The following is a 17393-nucleotide window of genomic DNA, read 5'->3' on the forward strand; positions in this document are numbered from 1 at the left end:
AAGCCCGCACACTGCAACGAAGAGTAGCCCCCACTCGCTGCAACTAGAGAAAGCCCATGCACAGCAACGAAGACCCAATGCAGCCAAAAATAAATAAATAAATAAATTTATTTTTTTTTAAAAAGACCAGTTCCTATTCAAACGTAAATACTCACACAAGGAAACAATTTACTATGACCTAAAACTAGCAATAAAAATGGAAAGCATAAACATGATTAAATATGTCTGATACTGGAATCTTCAGATACCTATCTAAATAACATCTAAAACTATGTTTAACATGCTCAAAGGAATGAAAAACAAGCTTGAAAATATCTGAAGGGGATAGCTAACTTCAAAACACATCAAGATGTTAAGGTATAAGAATTCAGTAATTAAACTTATAATTAAATAGATGAATTTAAAAGTAGGTTAGACACAGCTAAAGACAGAATTAGTGAACTGGAAGACAAGTCAGAAAAAATTATTCAAAATTAAGCATAGAGAAAAGAAAAGAGAAGATATTAAACTGATAATTGAGATATACAAGATATCGTGAGAAGTCCTAATATGTGTCTAAGTAAAGTTCCAGAAGGAAGAGCAAGGAGAAGGAAACCAGGAGTAATATCTGCAAATACAAATATAAAGGCTGAACACTTTTCAGAAATAATGAAAGAATGATTTGCATCATGAAGACTTCAATTTCCAGGCATGATTACAAAAACATTTCACACCTACACATATACCAAAGCAAAACTGCAAAACATCAAAAATACAGAGGCATTTCAGGAAGAATCAGTGAAAAGTGACAGATTACCTTGAGCAAGAGATTAAAAAGAAGTAATTAGATTGACAGCAAAATGAAAGTCAAACTTCTATATAATTAAATTGTGCTGATAAATATAGTGCTGATTCTGAATCATGTGAATTAAACTATCAATGTGTAGTATTAGAAATACCCTTATTTATTTCCTTTAAATACCTTTTTTCATATTTGCACTAGAATGGCATATGACAAAAACTTTATATCTAAATGACTCATTAATTTTGAATTTATAATTTTATTCTTAAAGAAAAAATATTTCAAGAATGGGGCACTATAAAGTGTTTCTACCAACAGCTTCCATTCCAAAGGAAATTCAGAAAAACATATTTCGGGCAGAATGCAAGAGATCCAGGATAGAATGTTTGTGATAGAGGAAAGATCAAAACACAACAAACTGTGTTAAATACATTATTGCCTTTTTAAAAATAAAAATGTTATGCAAGATTAAAATTTAAATAAAGAATTAAAAAGCAACACCAAATTAAGAGGTAAATTGAGAAGTAAATGAATGTATTTAAAAATGTATTGTTCAAGAAGTGTCCTTTTTCCTTAAGGCACTGGACTATTTAAGACTTTGAGAAGAATATTTTTGCAATTTCTTGAAGTAAAATGAAAATAGCCAAAACAGAGCATATATCACCCAAAGTAGTAGCAGAAAGTGAAAGAAATATCTAATTAATTAAAAACAGGTAAGAAGCACAGAAATAAACAAAAAGATAAAACTAGAGAAAAATAGCAACACACAAAGTTAGATAGGAGATTTAAACAGGAATGTGAGTAGTTATACTAAATGTAAATAGACTAAACGCTCCAGTTAAGAAGCAATGATGATAAAAAAAAAATCAGTGAATGCATTTTCAAATATAATGTTGTGTCAAAAAGACTTTTAAAACATTAGGGTACAGAGAATACAAGGTGAAAGGATAGGGAAAAAATCTGTCATGATAGTACCAAAGAATGCTGGTTGCCTGTACTTGTATCAGACAAAAATAGACTTTAAGGAAAATATATTATTTGGGATAAAGATAGTCACATCTTAATTAGAAAAGGTTTAATTCATGATGAATATATTAAATTATATATATGTACTTATAAATATATAAACATATAAAATGAGGAATAAATAAAATATAAAATATATATAGTAAAATGCCTTAATATGCAAGACAAGAATAGCTACATAACTATAAGGAGATTTAAATTTGCAATCATAATGCAGATTTAACATGCCTCCATGCTTCTTTTAGTATCAATACAGGAAGCCAACAGAAAATCAGTAATGATATATAAGATCTGAATAGCATAATTAACAAACAGCTTAATGGATGTGGACAGAACACTGAACCCATGAACTGCACAGTTCACATTCTTTTCTGAGTGTAATCAACTTATTTGAAGACTTGTTACAAGATGAGATCACCAAGAGGCAGAGCTTTAGAGAATGGACGGTGGCAGTTTGTCCCATGAGCCCTGAGGTGCTACATAGTAAAATACCTGAGACTGAAAAGATGAGGCAGGATGGCATCCTGGAAGGGAAATGAATAAAGTTAATCAAGGAGAAGGAAGTGATCAACTGAGACCTTGATACGAAAAATTTCGGAGGATTGCTTTGGGTAAAACTGATTGGAGTGGGTTAAGATAAGAAGAGAGGACAGAAACTGGAGACTTCTTTTTTTTTAATCACAGATACTTTGTTTTGTTCTGTTTTTTGATATTTAACACTTTTTGTTGTTGTTGTTTTGAATTTGTGTTAAAAATGACTGTGGTACACCGGCATGCTTAATTCTTAGACATGCATAGTTACTGTTTCATCTGGGATGTGTTCAGCAACCTTGCAATTAAAAAATGTTTCACAGTCAACCTTTAAGAAGGAGGAGATGCAGAAGAATGAGAAGCAGAAGTAAGTGGAAACCACTTACAAATTAAAACTGAGCACTTTTCATTGCTATCATATATTCCTTCACATGAGTATTCTGTGCCGTTTGAATGATAGAATTCTTTGAAGAAATGCCACCAGATGGCAGGCACCTTCCCTTTGTATCACAGACACTTTGAATATAACAATGAAGAAAACAGTAACAAAGGGAAGGTGGTGAAAGGCAGCAGGATTGCTGAAGGAGAGGGCTCTTTATTACTCAACACATATTTAGAAATGTACTTATATATTAAATACAATCTTGTGCTACAGAGGAAACCATAAAATAAGTTACTAAATATTTAAAGTTAAATAAAAATGAGATCATTACACGTAGCATTTTGTAATTAATATTTTGTGGAGTAAGGCTCATACAATACTTTGAGGGAAATTTATAGCTTTAAATATATTTATCAGGAAATAAGAAAGTCTAAAATACTGAGTTAAACATTTAGCAAAAGAGGTTGGAAAGCAACAGAGCCAGATATAAGAGTAAGAGAAATAACACAAATAAGGACAAAAATCCTATCCACCTGTGTCAATGATACCAAGAGCCAATGATAAGAACCAGTGTTAAACCCATCCCAAATCATGTTAAATTCACATTGGTAATCACAAATATGAAATTTAGCCAATCTGCAAAAACTACAGTCTACTAATTTCAATTCCACACTCAAAAGTTAACCAATATCTAACCCTTCCTACTTCTGAAAATTTGCCATCTCTGAACTCCATGCTTCCCGATCCTAGGATCAGTCTTCTTGCTCAGAAACACTGTATCCCACAAACACAACTCTCTCTTGTTTAGCAAACAATCAGCTCTTCATTTCAGATATGGAATGGAGGCCTCTTCTATTCCCCACTACATAACCTTAAACTATTCATTTCCTTTTGAGGACAATTACAAGGATGTTCATTGCAGACTAATCTTTGATGTCAGGGAGTTAGAGGCAAACTTGATGCCTATAACCATGTAAATAGACAGGTTAAGAGTTATGAATACATGCCTTACAGTAAAAGGCAAAAGTCAGAAACAATAATTTAGAGGAACATATAACAACATGTGTAAACCTTAAAAATAGCGCTTGGTAGAAAGATAAAAAAGAGGATGAGACACATACACAATATAACCCAAACCATTTATCTCAATTAAAAATACAGGACAACTAAATAATACATATTTTGCAAAAGCATGGAACCAAAAAGTACATATTCCACTTATTAGAATGTTTGTCTCTGGGAGTCCTGTAAGAGGACTGAAGAATGATAAGGAGAAAAGAGTGTAGCAGAATAAGGTAAGGTGAGCAAAGTATAGTAAAGAGTAAAGTGAGGGACGGGAGGGGAAGGATGGGAGAGGAAGGGAGAGGAGGGGAGTGGAGGGAAGGGAAGGCAGGAATTGGAAGGGAAGGGAAAAGAGGAGAAGGAGAGGAGAGGGGAAGAAGGAAGAGAGGGAAAGGAAGGGGAAGAGAAGAACAGGGAGAGAAGGGAGAAGAAAGGAAGAAGGGAGAAAGGAAGGAAGAGGAAGGGAGGGAAGGGGAGAAGAGAGGAATGGAAAGGAAGAAGCAGCGGGGAGAATCCTTTTCTGGGACAATGTTGCTGATGTGATATGAATTGTAGAGTATGATTAACCTAAGCTTCTTTACCTAGGGTCTAAAACATGAAAGTAATTTCAGACATTTAATGAAGTGATGATGGTAATTGTGTACAGACCAGGATAACAAATTATTACAAAAACTGTTTGTTTTAATGTATGCTCTAAACTTCAGATGAGTTGTGTTCTCTAGTTTCTTTCATGCTTGGACATAAAAAAATACAATTTTCCCCTACAGTTTACTAAAATTGATGAATATCTTCTCTCTTAGAAGCATGTAATTTTATGTTTATTGAATGTTTTCACTAAATAACCCTTTTCTTAAAAGAATTAAGCTTTTGGTGGAAGAGCAAAAATAAACTTTGCTTTTTCACACGTATAATTACAATGTGTCTTTATTTGATTTGATTTGATTTTGTTGGGGGCATCCTTACTTTTTATCATACATTATATTACTAGAATTTCTGAAATCCAAGGGAGAAAAATTAAATATAATAAAAGCTTTATTCTTTGTCTTTTATTAAAACCATTCCCTATATTATACCTTAAATTATGTACCTATGTGTACATAGATTGTAATTTTATGTGTAGGTTTTATCTGTAAACGAATGTGTTACTTTAATGCAGTTATCATGGAAAGTTTCCATTTATTTGAATAACCATGCCATTGTCTAAATCATTTTTGATAGTCTTCATTCAGAATGTTCAAAAAATTATTTTATGTACTGAATATATGTACATTTTTTATATTACTTAATTTTGTCATATCTTGTTTTTTACTTAAGAATATATATTACACTTCCTATTCCACAAAATGAATGATTTTTACCCATTTCCCCAATATTAAATTCACTCATAAGTGATGCAAATTTAATACTATTGAGACTAAATATGAAGATGATCCCACAGGCTTTCCAAACAAACAAGAAAACAGAAAAAAGTACCTGATCCCCTACAAGTATCTAAATGTTTTCTTTCTACTCTTTCCTACCTGAATGACTGAACTGTGACACATTAGTAAACAATATCATACAAGTAAGAAAACCCTCTTAAAATCACACATCATAGCCATGGTTTGTAAAAATTTCTGCTTTCACTTTAGTTAATCAACAAATCTTTGTGTGTTAAATTACATCAAAATAAAGACTGTAATTTATTGGCAGAGATATGAGTGTTGAGAAAATGCTTTAAAATATCTCTTTTAAAAGAATAGCTTCCAATGCTTTCACAAGTTTTCAAGGCCTAAAAATACAAAAATGGTGAAATTTAACTTTCTTGTCTGTTTCCAATTCACCCATTATATGTACCGTATATATCAGTATCTACAGTAGAGGGAAATGCAGAAGTAAATATTCTAACCTAAACAAAGGAATTGGTGATAGAGATTTTACCATTCATGTTTCCGTGTATCAGTTTTGGGCTACAGGCTGTCTGGATCAGAGGACTTGAATTTGCTCTCTGCCTTATTGCTTAAAAAAAGTTTTTTTTTTTTTTTTTAACCGTAAGTAAAGAAAGGCACTAGGAGATTCCTAAAGATCTTTTTTCTTTGCTACTATCCCTAGGCAAGAAGGAGGAATTAGCCTTGTAACCAGATCCTTCTAGTCTCTGCATTTAATTTTAAGCAAGAAACCAGACTGCTAAAAATGTAAGACGGACAGCGAACAGCAGAGGGCAGTATTTACTCATGGCTGAATCATCTCCGAACTCAGAAGTTTTAAGTTTGGAGGGGTCACTGTGGCTGAAACGTATGACACATGCCCTATACTTGCATTACTTGGTTTAAATTCTTATTTTCGAAACGGTTGTCCTTAAAGGGGAAATAATACTGATCTGATTCCTAGTCCTTTTTTTTTTTTCCTTTGAAGAATACCACAAAAATTAGCTACAGTAATCTGAGTGACTTGCGTGGCACGTGGGTAATTTTAAAATTTAAATTTCATTTTATTTATTTCTATTTCCTCATATCTGTCTTTTCCCCAGATAAAAACCAAACCAAAGCAAAAAGAAACAAACCTTCATCAGGCTTCCTTTGGCTTTAAAATGTCTAGGGGGAAATACTCCAACGGAGATCAAAATTCCAAACTTTGCAATAGGAAGAGACCTCCATCTTTCCAAAGGGCTACCATTGTTATTGTTGAAACTCTAAGGTTTGGCTACTGGCACCTGGGATCCATTTGGGAAAGGAAAAAACAGAGTTCCCCTGGCTTTTCCTATAGGAAATCCAAAGTGCGGTCGGTACAGAGGCCTTGGTGCCCCTACTCACCTGGAAGTGGAGACAGGCTTAGGGTTAGATCTGGACTGTAATTAGCTCGCTCTGTAGACAGAGGAGGAATGGGGAAGATTTGGTTTGGATGCTGCCGGATCATACTGTAGAGCAACTCCCTCCTCTCCCATCGAAAGAGAAGGGGCAGGAAACGGTTAAAGCAAATCTGCGCTCTGCATTCCCAGACAGGCTTTGCTTAATCCTTCTTCCCGCTCTAATAGACCTTCACCCCCTGCCTTTCTTTTATTTCCCTCGACCCCCCCCCCCCTTACCCCTGAGTTATTACTAGCATAACAACCTAACGGTCTTCCCCCAGAACCCATCACTAAAGTTATTTATCTGCAAACCTGACCCCACCCCCATCTATTCGGCGGCAGCTTTTTGCTGTTATTGCTCAGATGCCGGCCAAGATGTGACCAAAAAGAAAAAAAAAAGGGGGGGGGAACCTCACCCCACCCCCTTCTCAGCGCCTCCTACTCGCCGAGCTCCCACACCCGACAGCCTACAGTCCTCCGGGAGGCTGGAGTGATTAGCATCCCGAGAAGCCAGTCGGAGGCGGAAGAAGTCGGAGAGCGCTCGCGGTAGGAGTGCCAGGCGGGGCTGCTTTAGCTCCGGCCCAATGGGGCTGGGGCGAGGGAGGGGCAGTAGGTGACAGCACGGGGAGCTAGGGGGAGTCCGGGCAAACTAAAGTGCGGGGATCAATGAGTGGCGAGCAAAGTTTCTGAGTCCTGCTCCAGCTCGCGGTCTTCCCTCCCCCTCTGTTTGTGTTTCGACAACGCGGTGTGTGTGTGTGTGTGTGTGTGTGTGCGCGCGCGTATGCGCGCGCGCGTGCGGCGGGGAAGGGGCGGGGAGAGTGTGAGGGAGCAGCCGGAGGTTGAGAGGGGCTCGCGGAGCTCCAGCTCCACAGCGGTACAACCTTCAGCCCGGGCAGGCGAGAGGGAGAGCGCTGACAGCCGCCGTCCCGAGCTGCCGCGGGCGCCGCCAGAGCCCAGCGCCGACTTCCCCGCCTCCACCGCCAACGGTGAAGGAGAAAGAGGGACCCACCACCCCCCAGCCCCAAACAAAAAGCCTTGTGGATTACAAAGTGAAACTGACACGGGACAATAAAAGCAAAGGGCAAGAGGTCAGGGGCGAGGCGCACTAGAGTGGGCTTCTGACTGGGGCCGCCGGAGAAGGAGCCCCCTGGCATGGTGAGGGGAGGGGACTCGGGGACAGCGCGCTGCTCCTGCCCGACCCCGGCGAGGCCGAGAAGAAAGCGGGACCTGCGCTCGATTTGGATGTACAAATAATGGGTCGGCAGGCGTCCCGGCAGAGGTAAAAAAAAAAAAAATGCTGAGGAGCGCTGGATTTTGCCTGTGCCCGACTAAGGGCTCGAAGCCGCAGCAGGGGCGGCGGCGGCTCCTGCTGGAGGAGAAGGGACGGAGCTGAGCGCTCCCGGGTACCGGAACCCTAGCGCCAAAGCGAGCGCTTGGAACGCAGTTTGCTAGCTGCCCGCGCTCAGACGCCGCCGCCTGGGCCTCAGCGGCCACTTCTGCAGCCCTGTTGGAGGGGCGTTGCAGCCTTGTTCTTGAGGAGAGGGGACTCGAGGAAATCCCTCGTCTCCAGCTTTTGGGAAAGCAATTTGATAATCTCCAGGTTCCCCATCGCCCCCTCCCCAGTGCGCAGTTGTTCTTTCCACACACCGCTACGGACGTTTGTCCTTCCCTCTTCAGTTTCTTCGCCTTGGGTAAGTTCTAAAGTTTCTGAAGACAATTGTTTGCAATGATTCCTCATATACCTTAAATACAGGCAACCTCTCCCAACTCACATCCACCCAGCCGAAAACGCTCAGGCTTTCTGGATTCGAAAACAAAGTAAAGGGGGAAAATATAGGAGGTTTGAGAAACTTTTCTGGGGACTCGTCAACAAACAGGAGTGCCCCGAGGAATGCTCTGCCGCCTTTTCCTTTTTCCTCATCTCTCCCGCGCTAAGCGTCCAAATGGCTACCTGGAGCCTTTTGCTGATGCGACCTGCTTCTGCTGGACTGCAGGTTCTTTGAAATAGCAGAGCTCTCAGACAGATACATCGGCTGCATGTTTGCTGGTGCCTACTTGATCCCTGTAATTGTCACTCTTTTTTGCCTCACCTCTTCCTTCTCTTTATCACACCGTTCCAGAGAGCCAGGACCATGGACTTGGCAGCAGACAGGGCTCCTGGCCGCCCGTGGCTCCCGCTGCCCACTTTATCATTATTTCAGCTCCTTCGCGTCTTTTGGCTGCTGTCACTGCTACCGCGGCCGGCCCGGGTCAGCGGGGCCGAGCAGCGCCAGGTGTTTCAGGTGCTGGAGGAGCAACCTCCCGGCACGCTGGTGGGTACCATCCAGACGCGCCCAGGCTTCACCTACCGACTCAGCGAAAGCCACGCCCTATTTGCCATAAACAGTAGCACCGGGGCCCTGTACACTACTGCCACCATCGACCGCGAGAGCCTACCCAGCGACGTGATCAACCTGGTGGTTCTTTCCAGCTCACCCACCTACCCCACCGAAGTGCGAGTGTTGGTGCGGGACCTCAATGACAACGCCCCGGTCTTCCCTGAACCCTCGATTGTGGTCACTTTCAAGGAGGACAGTAGCAGCGGGCGGCAAGTCATCTTGGATACGGCCACCGACTCAGACATCGGCTCCAATGGTGTGGACCACCGGTCCTATCGCATCATCCAGGGCAACGAGGCGGGTCGCTTCCGCCTGGACATCACCCTGAACCCGAGTGGCGAGGGCGCGTTCCTGCATCTGGTGTCCAAGGGCGGGCTGGACCGCGAGGTCACGCCGCAGTACCAACTATTGGTGGAAGTGGAGGACAAGGGAGAGCCGAAGCGGCGGGGCTACCTTCAGGTAAACGTAACTGTGCAGGACATTAATGACAACCCCCCAGTTTTTGGTAGTTCCCACTACCAGGCGGGGGTGCCTGAGGACGCGGCGGTGGGCTCCAGCGTCCTCCAGGTGGCGGCAGCGGACGCGGACGAGGGCACCAACGCGGATATCCGCTACCGGCTGCAGGACGAGGGGACCCCCTTCCAAATGGACCCCGAAACTGGGCTTATCACGGTGCGGGAGCCCCTGGACTTCGAGGCCCGGCGCCAGTACTCGCTTACCGTGCAGGCTCTGGACCGAGGCGTGCCTTCCCTCACCGGGCGCGCCGAGGCGCTGATTCAGCTGCTGGACGTCAACGACAACGACCCCGTGGTGAAATTCCGCTACTTCCCTGCCACCTCACGCTACGCCTCGGTAGATGAGAACGCTCAGGTGGGCACTGTGGTGGCTCTGCTCACCGTGACGGACGCAGACTCCCCCGCGGCCAACGGGAACATCTCCGTGCAGATCCTTGGGGGCAACGAGCAGCGCCACTTCGAGGTGCAGAGCAGCAAAGTGCCGAACCTGAGCCTCATCAAAGTAGCCAGCGCCCTGGACCGGGAGCGCATCCCTTCTTACAACCTAACAGTTTCTGTCTCTGATAACTTCGGGGCGCCCCCTGGCGCGGCGGTTCAGGCGCGCTCTTCTGTGGCGAGCTTGGTGATTTTCGTCAATGACATCAACGACCATCCTCCAGTCTTTGCCCAACAAGTGTACCGAGTGAACCTGAGCGAGGAGGCGCCCCCGGGAAGCTATGTGAGTGGAGTGTCTGCCACTGACGGCGACTCTGGTCTCAATGCTAATCTGCGTTACAGCATTGTCTCTGGGAATGGACTCGGTTGGTTCCACATCAGTGAACACAGCGGCCTGGTGACCACTGGGCTTGCTGGGGGCTTGGACCGTGAGCTCGCTTCCCAGATTGTGCTGAATATCAGTGCTCGGGACCAGGGGGTTCACCCCAAGGTTTCCTATGCCCAGCTTGAAGTCACCCTCCTGGATGTGAATGATGAAAAGCCAGTATTTACCCAGCTGGAAGGATATGATGTGTCTGTGGTTGAGAATGCCCCAACAGGGACTGAACTACTGGTGCTTGGGGCAACTGATGGGGACCTGGGTGACAATGGGACAGTGCGTTTCTCCCTACAAGAGTCTGAGACTGACCAGAGGTCCTTCCGCCTGCATCCTGTGTCGGGGAGGTTGAGTACTATCTCCTCCTTGGACAGGGAGGTGCAAGCTTTCTACTCCCTGTTGGTTCTGGCCACAGATCTGGGCTCCCCTCCCCAGTCATCAGTGGCTCGAATAAATGTGAGCCTCCTGGATATTAATGACAACAGCCCTGTGTTCTACCCAGTCCAGTACTTCGCTCATATTCAGGAGAATGAGCCTGGAGGTAGCTACATCACCACAGTGTCTGCCACTGACCCAGACTTGGGTCTCAATGGAACTGTCAAATATAGTATATCAGCTGGGGACAGGTCTCGGTTTCAGGTCAATGCTCAGAGTGGGGTTATTTCTACAAGAATGGCCCTAGACAGAGAAGAAAAAACTGCTTACCAGTTGCAAATAGTGGCTACTGATGGTGGCAATTTACAATCTCCAAACCAGGCAATAGTAACCATCACTGTATTGGACACTCAAGACAACCCACCCGTATTCAGCCAGGCTGCCTACAGCTTCGTGGTCTTTGAGAATGTGGCTCTGGGATATCATGTGGGTAGTGTGTCTGCATCCACCATGGATCTCAATTCCAACATCAGTTATCTCATTACTACTGGGGATCAGAAAGGTATGTTTGCTATCAACCAGGTCACTGGGCAGCTTACCACAGCAAGTGTGATTGACAGAGAAGAGCAATCCTTTTATCAGCTGAAAGTAGTAGCCAGTGGGGGCACAGTGACTGGAGACACGATGGTTAACATCACAGTTAAGGATTTAAATGACAACTCTCCCCATTTCCTTCAGGCAGTAGAGAGTGTGAATGTGGTAGAGAATTGGCAGGCAGGTCACAGCATTTTCCAAGCCAAAGCTGTGGACCCTGATGAAGGTGTCAATGGCATGGTACTCTATAGCCTGAAGCAAAACCCCAAGAACCTCTTTACTATCAATGAAAGGAATGGTAATATTAGTCTGCTAGGACCCCTGGATGTTCACGCTGGTTCCTACCAGATAGAGATCTTGGCATCTGATGTGGGTGTTCCCCAGCTCTCCTCTAGTTTCATCTTAACAGTTTATGTCCATGATGTAAATGATAACGCACCAGTGTTTGACCAGCTTTCTTATGAGGTCACCCTTTCTGAGTCAGAACCTGTGAATTCGCGATTCTTTAAAGTGCAAGCTTTTGATGAGGATTCAGGAGCAAATGGTGAAATTGCATACAGCATTGCTGAAGGCAACACAGGGGATGCTTTTGGCATATTCCCAGATGGTCAATTGTATATAAAAAGTGAACTGGACCGTGAACTTCAAGACAGATATGTTTTACTGGTTGTTGCTTCTGACAGAGCAGTGGAACCCCTTAGTGCTACTGTGAATGTTACTGTAGTTTTAGAAGATGTAAATGATAACAGACCTCTTTTTAACAGTACCAATTACACATTTTACTTTGAAGAAGAACAGAGAGCTGGGTCGTTTGTGGGCAAAGTAAATGCTATAGATAAAGACTTTGGGCCAAATGGAGAAGTAAGGTATTCTTTTGAAATGGTGCAGCCAGATTTTGAGCTGCATGCAATTAGTGGGGAAATTACAAATACTCATCAGTTTGACAGGGAGTCTCTTATGAGGCGGAGAGGGACTGCAGTATTTAGCTTTACAGTCACTGCAACAGATCAGGGGATCCCTCAGCCTCTCAAGGATCAGGCCACAGTACATGTTTACATGAAGGACATAAACGATAATGCTCCCAAATTTTTAAAAGACTTTTACCAAGCAACAATATCAGAGTCAGCAGCCAACCTGACACAAGTTTTGAGAGTATCTGCCTCAGATGTTGATGAAGGTAATAATGGACTTATTCATTATTCTGTAATAAAAGGAAATGAAGAAAGGCAGTTTTCTATAGACAGTACCTCTGGTCAGGTGACACTTATTGGCAAATTAGACTACGAAGCAACACCTGCCTATTCCCTTGTCATTCAAGCAGTGGATTCAGGGGCAGTTTCCCTCAATTCGACTTGTACCTTAAATATTGATATTTTAGATGAAAATGACAATACCCCTTCTTTCCCTAAATCAACACTATTTGTTGATGTTTTGGAAAACATGAGAATTGGTGAACTCGTGTCCTCTGTTACTGCAACTGATTCAGATTCAGGTGACAATGCTGACTTACATTACAGTATTACTGGGACTAACAATCATGGAACTTTCAGCATTAGCCCAAACACTGGGAGTATTTTTCTTGCCAAAAAATTGGACTTTGAGACACAGTCTTTGTACAAATTAAATATAACAGCAAAAGACCAAGGAAGGCCTCCTCGTTCATCTACAATGTCAGTGGTTATACATGTGAGAGACTTTAATGACAATCCTCCTAGCTTCCCTCCTGGGGATATTTTCAAGTCTATTGTTGAGAACATTCCCATTGGAACGTCTGTCATTTCAGTGACTGCACATGACCCTGATGCAGACATTAATGGGCAACTCTGCTATACGATCATCCAACAGATGCCAAGGGGCAACCACTTTGGCATAGATGAAGTCAAAGGCACTATCTATACAAATGCTGAAATAGATCGGGAATTTGCTAATCTCTTTGAGTTAACTGTAAAAGCCAATGATCAAGCTGTGCCCATTGAAACTAGACGGTATGCTTTGAAAAATGTGACCATTTTGGTTACAGACCTCAATGACAATGTTCCAATGTTTATATCACAAAATGCCCTGGCTGCCGACCCTTCAGCTGTGATTGGTTCTGTTCTGACAACAATTATGGCTGCTGACCCAGATGAAGGGGCGAATGGAGAGGTGGAGTATGAGATCATCAATGGGGACACAGACACCTTCATTGTGGATCGTTATAGTGGAGACTTGAGAGTGGCTTCAGCGCTGGTGCCTTCTCAGCTGATCTATAATCTCATAGTTTCAGCAACAGACCTTGGCCCTGAAAGGAGGAAATCAACCACTGAATTGACCGTCATTCTTCAGGGCCTTGATGGACCTATTTTTACACAACCCAAATATATAACTATTTTGAAGGAAGGAGAACCCATTGGCACCAATGTGATAGCAATAGAAGCAGCTAGCCCTAGAGGATCTGAAGCCCCAGTGGAGTATTATATTGTTTCAGTCCGTTGTGAGGAAAAAACTGTGGGACGTCTCTTTACTATTGGACGACAAACTGGCATAATTCAGACTGCAGCCATTCTGGACCGCGAACAAGGAGCCTGTCTTTACCTGGTGGATGTTTATGCCATAGAAAAATCAACTGCTTTTCCCAGAACACAGAGAGCAGAGGTAATGATTTTGTCATCCCTTATGATTATTTGTTGATGTGTTTTTTAGGAAGATCGTTCTCTTTATATTTACTTTCTAGAGTAATTTACTGTTGATTGTTCATTTTACTGACAGGAGCATATAAAAATGTTCTGTCACACAGACTAACAAGAATTACATGCAATTTGAGAACTCTTTTGCCATTTCAGAAGTGCAAAAAAAAAAAAAAATTAGTTTATCTAGGTTACATCACCATGCTAAACTAAACACCTCACAGTAAGGAAGTCTACCAGAGAATGAGCAATTTCAGACTTAAGAAATCCTTATTCCAAAATGAATAACTTTGGTAGAAATCAGCATTATAGCGTGGCTTTCAAGGGGGAGTGGCTGTGGACTGACAGTTTACATCAGGACGGTATTAACTTTCACATCCTCAGCAGTCTTGGCAGTTTCTTTATAGACAGTGACTAATTTCAATGTGCTGGGCCAAGTTTGGGGAGATTCCTGATTTCATCTGCCTTCACAGTTTAGGCACTATCTTCTGATTTAGAGTAATCCTCTCTCTTCCCTCTTGAACTAAAGCATGTAATGTGCTGTGAATGATCAGAGATTAGAAGCTGTTTCTTGAGACAAAACTGTGTTGTTCAATGCCATGGTATAGGTACAAGTTGTTCTGTCTGCTGATGGGTGAGAAGCTAGTGTTTCAAAGCATAAGCCAACAGATTTCAAGCTTGGCCTTTCCCGGGGTATATTTTTGGCTGTTACTACCTCAGTGTTTCATTGATTTGCTTTTTAGTTGAACTACTTCCAATGTTGTTTTGATAATCAACTAGAAATGACATAGCTATACTCTGGAAAGCTCGTTTGCCATTTCCTAAGTTCTCTCTCCTCACTCCCTTCAAAGAGATTCTGGTGTCACTCATCCAGAAACACAAAATATCAAATGTAGTTTGTGATACTCGGCAGTAACCCAGACACGACATGCTGGTGAAACTGAGGCTCATGTGTTTGTTTTCTTGCTTTCTTTTCTTTTTTTACAGAGGTGAGGGGTTTTCTTCATTTAAAATGTTCATTTATTATTACTATCTTTCTGAATCCCCTGTGATTTTTTTTTCATGTTAGCTAGCTATGTCTATTCTATGGATGGAACAGTATATTCATGGCCTAGAGGATATTAGAGATATAATTAGAGATATAATTCTTAATAGAGAGATAATTCTTAGAGATAAAATTTTAAGTGGAATTCAGTTTTATCTTATACACATAGCCCTGAAGAAACTTCTAACCCATATGTCCTCTTTTACCTAATTAGTTTTTTAAAGATCTTAACATAGGTCTTACTTATTGAGCTATTTGGTTTAACTCAGGCTATGATTTACATGTAATTTTGTTTTGATTTGGGGTTATTCCTCCCCTAAACCCACTCCCTGGCTCTACCTTCCTTCTCTGGAATTATTTCTTAGATGAAGAGATTTAAGTAGCTATTAAAGACAGGCAATTAAGTCATTCTAGACTTTAAATCTGTTAAACTGTAAAACAAATTATGTTATTGGTTGTTTGGTTCAATGCATTACATTTGCTCTGCAATGAGAATAAATGTCCATTGTTTTCATTAGAAGATTTATTTAGTCTTATTATTTATCCATGAGATATGCAAAGATTAGCCTAGCTTAAATTTGTTAAATAGTGCTGTTTCTGCATTAGGCAGAAGGACTAAAAAATAATGATTATAAACCGTTTTGTTAGTAATAGGGGATCATATGTCTGTTACCTTTTTTAACCTCCAATAGCACCAATATGAAAAGTTATTCATATTTACTGTAGCCTATTTAAAAATCTGGAGAGAATTCATCATGATGATTTTTTTATGAGAAAAAAATTGTTTGTCAGGGTACCTTCTGTGAACTGAAGTGCTGAAATTGTAAACCGAGTTTGAGTTCCCAAGCTCCAACCACTCCTAAAATTAAAAGCAAATGTGTTTCTCCAAAGAATATTGAAAGCAGTAGTTGGGAGCTAGAATTTCATATTATTATTGGTTGTATCTTTCAAGTGTATACAATAAAGTTTTTTTTTCCTTCTACTCAGTTAATTTACCGTGATTCTGCAAAAAGGAGCTGTAAATTAATTACCTCTGGTTGTCAGAGGTGATTTTTCAGTTGTTTGTTTCTAAGTGTAAACTTTGCTCCAGTGCATTTTTTAACAATTTATTCATGTACACTGAGAGGAGTCTGGGTTGCTTACTCAGGTTTCTGGCTAGAGTCATGGCTAACCACGTTCCATGGGCAAGCAGAGGGTCAGTGGGTAAAAGAGAAATGATTTAATCTGCATTCTTTTTCAAGCTCTGACACTTGTGTGTGTGTGTTTGTGGGAAGGGGGCGGTGCTGGGGACTTGGCTCTGATACTTCTCATTCCAGAGCTGTGTCCAGTTGTATACCTTCACTGCCCCTACCTGTCATAGCTTAAACTTCGGCATGGATGAGAGTGTCTTTGAAGGATGGCTTTTGTGTTGCAGTCACAAGGTTTATTATCCTTTTATTTTATATCTTTGTATTCTAAGAAGAGTCTTGAGTATGTTAGAATAGCTCATATACATTTTGTACCACTTTTTTAGGTTCAACAAAAAAAATTGGAGATGTAACACATCCATAAGCATTTCTCTTTTAATATGTGTTTTATGGGAACATGCAACTTCGGGACTGGGTTGGACTTCTTGAAGGTCAAAGGCTTTGTCTCATTGGTCTTTATTTCTTTTATTTTTATTTTTTACATCTTTATTGGAGTATAATTGCTTTACAATGTTGTGTTAGTTCCTGCTGTACAACAAAGTGAATCAGCTATGTGTATACATATATCCCCATATCCCCTCCCTCTTGAACCTCCCTCCCACCCTCCCTATCCCACCTCATTGGTCTTTATTATCTCCTAGTATAATATCTCCTTGATAATAATATCTCCTAGAGCCTGGTGTATAGTAGGTGCTCAGTACATGTTTGCTGAATGAGATGGTAGAAGAGCTAAGACTGGTGTGTGCATTCTTGTGCTTCAGCAATAATCAGCAGAGAGAAGCCGGGAGAATAAAGGAGGTTAGTAAATTTGATCTCGGTCATTATTTGAACTAAGGACATAAAGACATAACCAATTATGTCTGTTCTACAAATGAACTGAGAATTGTCAGAAGACTCAAAGAGGAAAGAGGAATTTAGGTGGGTGGTCTCACATGGAACTTAGGGTTTAAATGGAGAGAAATACTGTATACGCTTCTAGGTTGCAGTTCTCCAATTTGTTGGTTGCAGGACCCCAAAGAGCTTTTGCTTAGGTGTGTCTTATCTATTAATATTTATATTTTGAACATTAAAACTGAGAAAATTTAAAAATGTTTATTAATTTCTTTAAAATCACATTAACCATATAACATATTTTATTTTATTAAAAGAACTTAATTTTGCCAAACACAAAAAATAATGCAAAGAGAGACATTATTTTACATTTTAATAAATC

At 41.5% G+C, this 17393-nt stretch overlaps 1 protein-coding gene across 3 annotated transcripts in view; it reads left to right on the top strand.

The window, feature by feature from the left end:
• Positions 1–7139: 7139 nt before the first annotated feature.
• The window catches only part of FAT4 (FAT atypical cadherin 4), a 171088-nt gene continuing 160834 nt past the window's right edge, over positions 7140–17393 (top strand). Inside the window, exons 1-2 of one of the 3 annotated variants that reach the window (XM_082391370.1) lie at positions 7140–7155; positions 8730–13916. In XM_082391370.1, coding sequence (XP_082247496.1) covers positions 8742–13916 — 5175 coding nt within the window. In that variant the 5' untranslated portion in view covers positions 7140–7155; positions 8730–8741. Of the gene's footprint in view, positions 7156–7190; positions 13917–17393 lie in introns of those variants that run through there. The other 2 variants (XM_082391369.1, XM_082391371.1) reach the window with 2 other exon arrangements.

This window comes from Balaenoptera borealis (assembly GCF_965194805.1).
Source record: "Balaenoptera borealis genome assembly, chromosome: 4".
Classification (NCBI taxonomy): Eukaryota; Metazoa; Chordata; class Mammalia; order Artiodactyla; family Balaenopteridae; genus Balaenoptera; species Balaenoptera borealis.